The sequence below is a fragment of the Sebastes fasciatus genome, chromosome 18 (genome assembly GCF_043250625.1).
Source record: "Sebastes fasciatus isolate fSebFas1 chromosome 18, fSebFas1.pri, whole genome shotgun sequence".
Classification (NCBI taxonomy): domain Eukaryota; kingdom Metazoa; phylum Chordata; class Actinopteri; order Perciformes; family Sebastidae; genus Sebastes; species Sebastes fasciatus.
This window is the reverse complement of record NC_133812.1, coordinates 16,209,200-16,215,783: the sequence shown is the minus strand read 5'-3', so window position 1 is coordinate 16,215,783 and position 6,584 is coordinate 16,209,200. Positions and strand designations below refer to the sequence as shown.

The 6,584-nt window shown below is 44.1% G+C and overlaps 1 protein-coding gene across 1 annotated transcript; it reads right to left on the bottom strand.

Moving 5' to 3' along the window:
- Positions 1 to 276: 276 nt before the first annotated feature.
- LOC141756604 (angiopoietin-related protein 7) lies at positions 277 to 6,438 on the bottom strand. The gene is made up of 8 exons (XM_074616466.1): positions 6,295 to 6,438; positions 4,531 to 4,746; positions 2,859 to 2,978; positions 2,627 to 2,741; positions 2,372 to 2,509; positions 1,583 to 1,799; positions 1,264 to 1,459; positions 277 to 1,181 (listed from the first exon to the last, which is right to left on the bottom strand). The coding sequence occupies exons 1-8, from the start codon at positions 6,436 to 6,438 to the stop codon at positions 1,035 to 1,037; spliced, it is 1,293 nt and encodes a 430-aa protein (XP_074472567.1). The 3' UTR covers positions 277 to 1,034.
- Between the last annotated feature and the right edge of the window lie 146 nt (positions 6,439 to 6,584).

Sequence of the window (6,584 nt, the reverse complement as noted above, 5' to 3'; positions counted from 1 at the left end):
ACCTGAGCCTGCTTCTACAGCCTCTGAAAGACAGTGAAGTTGGTCGGGATCGCCAGCGATACGATACAAACCTGCAGCTTTTTTCCAGTACCCTTTGGCCCACCAACTTTACCTCTGCTCAACACATGCCTGCTATATTGACACAAATCTGCCAATAGGCTAAAGGTCTGTGGAAACCCATACGTGAAGTAATTTGAGTGTAAGTAACACTTAACTGGATGCCACAGATCAACAGCATGCAGAACTTGGAGCTTTCTTTTATATGAAATAGTATCATTTGTGTCACATTTTGTGTATATATAGTGTTTATTGTACAATCCATACAGTATGTATTTATACACTGTCCTCATATAGCACACCATCTCTGCCTTACCCTATACTGTGAGACAGTAGCACTTATCAAATCAAAGGGTTATTAGATCTAATATAATCCGGTGTCCTGACTTGTTATAGTATTAAAACCCTTTTTATTTCGACAAATATTTTTACACAATAGATTAAACTCATAGTTGGCTGCAATTCAAAATGAATAAAGTTAGATAATAGAGTAATCGTATATGCAATAAGATAAGCACACACCATATGCAGATCGTTCAATAAACAGTCTTCCTGTTAGTTGCACACGCCTCCTCTGTCAACACACTGTACAAATGTACCTTTTTTTGGGCTGCTAATAGTGTGTCAAAGTATCAAACTAAAGGTACAAAATAGAAGTAGAAAATAAGGAAGAACTCACTTCCATGTGACTGAATGAAAAATGTCCCAAAAAGAACTCCGCAGTATAAAGTTTGTTTAAAAAAAAAAAAATATGCAGCAGAAAAATGAGTCCACGGTTTTGAGGTTATCGAGCACACCAGCCACATTTGCACAAACAGTGGTTCAAAAATAGCAGAAGGCCATTGTTGTTGACGTTCAGTTCCTTCTTGATGAGCTCTGTCAGTAAAATGTCATCATCATCACCACGGCGTCCCAATGAGATGCCGGTGTGACCCCTATACTGCCCGGATTGTTCCTGTTGTCATGGTGACAGTGGGTCATGGTGACAGACGGGTTCGGAAAGAGCGTGGTCGGATCATCATGGTGACTTTGCGTAGGGAGTAATAGTCCGAGTCTTTCCAGGAGTACCAAACAATCCCATCAGGACCCAGCGGCCCCCGGCCTTTAGGGGTGTAGTGACCTCCCTGTAGGATCAGGACGTAGTAAACACTCATGACCTTTTATGAAAGCTTAAACTGAAGTCACGGTTAATCTTTGTACACTTACCCGGTAGTAGACTCCGTTAAGGTTGGCGTAGAAGCACTGGTTGTACCACCAGCCACCGTGGGAGATCTCAGCGCAGATGTTGCCACTGTCTGGGGTGCTGAAGCCCTGCTTGTCGTGGTACCAGCTGAAAGAGTCCTGCACGGTCCCGCTGAAGCCTGACACATGGAGACGGTACTGATGCTCTTCATCTTCCACACTACAAACACATACATAGAAGCAGTAGGGAAATTATGCAAGAGGTAGAGACGGGTGTGCACGTTTTGCAATAACATACAAGTAAGTGCATGTGTTTTGTTGTGCACTTGTGCGTGCCACTGACCTGAAGCTCTGGTAGAGGGCATGTTTGTGCTTGTTGCTCCAGTCCTCCAGGTCGATGCGCAGGCTGTAGTCTCCCTGGGTGCTCAGGTCATGTATGTGGTTATTGCCCAGCCAGAACTCTGAGTGCAGGTCACCGAAGCCGTCCATGTAGTCCCTCCAGGTGCGGTCGAAGCTCAGTGAGCCGTCAGCACGACGCTGGATCACGGTCCAGCCGCCACCTGAGGCGAAAAGAAGGTGGAAAGGAAAGAATATGTCATGTCTTATGGGTTGTTATTCTTGTTCCCATCTGGCCAAAGGAGGAAAACAGGTCGACTGCACCACAGCGACCCTGGTGTTGGTACTCAGCAACTATAGTGTGTGCTTGCCAACAGTGGTGGACTCAGGCTGTCTGAGGAGCAGGGGTGAAAAAGTACTGAAAGGGCACCAGTGCGCAGGACGTTTTGTAGCGTGTAGGGCAGCCTATCTGTGCACTGCATTGCATCTTCTTAATTATAAGGGCACTTATATAAAGGCACTTCATCAGATTTTCTCCACTGGAAGGGCACCCTAGAGGGAACTTCATCACTTTTTCTCCATTTAAGGGCACCCTACAAGGTACTTTGTTATGTTTTCTCCACTAGAAGGGCACCCTACGAGGCACTTTGTCATGTTTTCTCCACTGGAAGGGCACCCTAGATGGAGGCATCACCGCCCCCGCCCCCACCCCCATGGACTGAAACTTTAGGTGATTCTGCTGAAATACAGTCGCAGCCAAGTCAACTTTCTACCCATGTGTGACTGTGCAACTCACCGTCTGTGTCCATATCACAATAGACCTCCACAGGCATGCCGGCCAGTGATGGCACCACCGTGTAGAGGCCTGATCTCCTCACTCCATTGTAGTAGATGGAAGCACAGTCTATGGGACAGTTTCTCACATGCTGAATCTCTGAGGGAAGAGAATGTGAGACAGGAGTGAGAGGGAGTAAATCAACAAGGGGTGTTTGGCGCCCTCTGCTGGGGTATCATAGCACTGCATGTACTGTATGTATCTGAGAGTGTGTACCTGGGTGCAGAGCTTCTTGAGCACTCATCAGCGGGTTGGGACGGACGATGTTGATCATGCACTCGGGGCTGCTTTTGACTTTATCCATCGAAAGTGTCAGATTATGGAGGTGGTTCTAAAGAGAAATACAGTGAAACTATCAAAAACCACCCAGTGTGCATATGTTCTTTTGGTGTTTTTGTTCCAACAACACACACTGAAAGTGAAATAGTACTACTCATAGTGGGTATACCTGGAGGTCAAGGATCAGAGTGCCCTGTAGATGCAGCAGAGTGGTGGCTTCAGTGTAGTGATGCTCCAACTCATGAAAACGCTGCTCCAGGGAGATATTCAGGTGGGTCCTTTCTTCATTCTGACACCATACATGAAAATACCCAATCACACACGCACGCATACATACAAGAAGAACATACAGTAGGCAATAAGTGAGATGTATTAAAGAAACCCTTTAAAGGTACAGTGTGTAGGATTAGGCAGCATGTAGTGGTGTGGTTGCAGATTGCAACCAACCCAGTACCCCTCCGCTCACTCCTCCCTTTCCAAGACTGCAGTAATGTGAGCCACCGAGTGCAAAACCGACGTGGTAACGCCGTTCGCCTCGCTCAGAGACCATCCTTACCATAATAACACTACTTTAGGAGCAACTGAAGTCAGACAGCGGCTGGCGGTACCACAGTTTTGCACTAGCGTGTCGGAGAACTACGGCCCTTCAGGTAACGTAAAAACATGAAATACACTCTCTAGAGCCATTGTTTGGTTTGTCTGTTCTGGGCTACTGTAGAAACATGGCGGACTCTGAAGAGGACCCGCTCCCTATGTAGATATGAAGGGCTTGTTCTAAGCTAACGAAAAGACAACGATTCTTAGTTTCAGGTGATTATACACTAATGAAAACATAGGTACGAGTATTATATTCCATTTCAGCTAATAGATGTTACACACTGTTCCTTTAAAATGGTGTAAATGATCTTAGATTTCTTCTTTCTGTGCAGCTTTAACTTAACGCCCACTAGGTCTATGATGGACAACTGCATTTTTCAAGTCGATCTCAATGCACATATTAAAACTCAAACATGCGACGTCTCCCGGTGCTGTCGAAACAACAAGGACTCCCTTATAAAACTTAAAGCCAGGCACTTCAGTCTATTCCGAGCCTGCACATGGAGGATAACACTAACTCCCATTACTACAAACCCTGGAGCCCTCTCTCATGCCCTGTTCTCTTCCTGTACAACTCACACAACACTTGAACCCCCTCCACCACCTTTGGTCCAGCTGAGAGTCTGTGTTTATATAGGCTCACTGCCTGAGACGCATGACGCAGCATGCGGAAGAGTAGGAGGCTAATCCTGTTAGTGGCTAAGGTCAAGGACATGTTAGAATGGGGGTTGGGGGGAACAGGCCTGATGACCAGGCACCACATTACAGTGCAGAACTGTACACAACTAAGGTCTTTCCTGTACTAAAATACAGCACAGGAAAGTGTTTTTAATGGTAGAAATTGTTTTTTGAGTATACAGAGAACACATTTAGGAATTTTGTCTCCTTCCTTTCAAATGAATAGTAAATTAAACCACGTCCAAGACTTATTTGATCAAATATTTATGTCTAGCCTGACTCTGACTCTGAGTCTCTCAACCAAAAGGCCTTGAGCAGAGGAAATACAAAATATAAGTTAATATTTAACAAAAAGTCTGGCCCTGAAAAGTTATATTTAATGTCTTTAAATAACTTTTAAAAGTTTACTTTCCACATGAGCAGCATGTCTGGTCTGCAAAAAAGGAGCAGTCACATTGTCACAACATCCGGGGAGCTACATGCAGGTTGAACTAAAGTGCAAAGCAGTTGACAGGATTGTTGCTGATGGTTGACCCAGGTCTGCTAAGTCCATATAGAGATCTCACCTGCAGCTCCAGGACTTTGATGCGGTGCCGGTGGTTCCTCAGCTCCTCCTGCAGCTCAGAGATGGTCTCCTTCAGGGCCACGATCTGCTGCTTCCTCTCCTCGTTCTCGTGCAGCCAGTAGGAGACCTCGTCCGTGCAGCGAAACATATCCGGGCACTTCTGCTCGTCCAGTTGAGGCAGCGTTGCCACCAGCCGACACATCCCGTCCTCCATGACCTGTGAGGTGACAAATGACCTCTGACTCCCAGAGCTGCTGTTGCTCAACAGAGTGTCAAAATAGCTGTTGATAAATAATATCACTACAGCCTTCAAAAGCCCAGCTGTGACAAATGTGGAAGATTCAAGGTGCAGCACATTGGGTCCTGCCAAGAGAGGCTTTTTATTTTCAATGTCATGTCCTTACAAACCAGCCACAAGCTCATCTCCTTTTACACTAGATATATAGCTATATAGTGAGAACTTTGCAGGTCAACACTTTATTTTGCATCTGGAGTTGTGCTAATATATTCACATGTTATAACAATATATATAGACATACATTTCTCAACGGACTTTTTTCAAGTAATTCGCTGGATTGGCCAAAAGCATACATTCCTGTCTGATTATTTTATCCATAAACTATCCATCTAAATTGATTTTCCAGAAAGTTGACTACCCTAATATAGGCCTATGTCTATATTGTGCTATTAAATTGCATATACAATGACAGCAGATTGTATCCTTATCACCAACCCCTATTCAGTCTCTATTAAAGACATCATTCTGGACTCTAGTCTAGTTTAGTTGAGGGTCATCGCCATCATTCTAGTTACTTTTCAAATTAAGATAAAAAAACATATGATCAGTTAATATGATACAGTATAATACAATGCTTTAGATTAAGGCTGTGTATTGGCAAGACTCTGGCGATATGATACGTATCATGATACGGGGTTTATGATGCAATATATTGCGATACTGTACGCAAGGCGATGTACTGCGATTTTTAAAAATCTAATTTTAGGAAAACACACTGCCATATGCATAAAATCTGAGTTTTTTATGCATTTATCACAGTCCCTGTAACATCCAACATCGTAGCACAACTTTTTGTGCAATCTGAGCCACTGTCTGCCACAAATCTCTGCAAGTAGCCTATTAATTAAATGTCAATATAGTATCTTGGAGAATTGATACAGTACCGCAAAACATAATATCACGATACTCGGGTGTATCGATATTTTCCTACACCCCTACTTTAGATTAAACTACCCAAAAAGTAAATGAAGCAGTTCTAATTAGCTCAACTACAGTATGATCATAACATTTTAAATAACCATCCAAGGCCCAAAGAGGTAAAAGTATCCCAATATTTCATTAAAAAAGCAAAGATTAGAGAAAAATCCAGAATATGAATGTAGATTGGCGTAGCAGAATTGTATTTTTTCTTCTTTCCAACTGCATTAGTTATTTCAAGACCCCTCAGATTTGTCTAGTGACCCTTTGGAGGGGGCCTGACCCCTAGATTGAGAACAACTGGACCAAACTGTTGAACTAAACTAGCTGCAACTTGACCAACTACATCTGTAAAATACAACCTGATCAGTATCAGTATTATCTAATATAATATATAATCACAAGTCCTTTTTCCCACCACTGCTGTCTTGCATGATTCATTCCCGCAGAAGGCTACATTGCTCTTTCACAGAGCTGACACATCTCTGGAGTAAAAGGAGGAAACACAACATCACTTTGGCTTGTACTCAGGATGTTTACAGTAATTACCTGGTTAGTGTACTCCCCGCACTGGGATCCCCCGCCATTGCGCTGAGTGGTGGTGTTCAGGTCGTTTGCTTTGGCCTCTGGGAGCAACACGATGAGGATGCAGAGAGCCTCAAGACCCTCAAGGATGCGGCAAGCATAAATCATGCTTAACACTACTTTAGGAGCAATGGAAGTCAGACGGCGGCTGGCGGTACCACGGTTTTGCACTCTGCGGCTCACGTTACCGCAGTTTCACAAGCGTGTTGGAGAACTACGATGGCCTTCAGGTAACGTAAAAACGTGAAAGGCTC

Excerpts from the sequence above, each read along its gene's own strand:
- LOC141756604 (XM_074616466.1), bottom strand. The coding sequence starts at position 6,438 with ATGATTTATGCTTGCCGCATCCTTGAGGGTCTTGAGGCTCTCTGCATC. Across the intron at positions 4,747-6,294 it reads GCGGGGAGTACACTAACCAG|GTCATGGAGGACGGGATGTG; the intron begins GTAATTACTGTA and ends GTCACCTCACAG. Across the intron at positions 1,182-1,263 it reads TTAACGGAGTCTACTACCGG|GGAGGTCACTACACCCCTAA; the intron begins GTAAGTGTACAA and ends CTGATCCTACAG.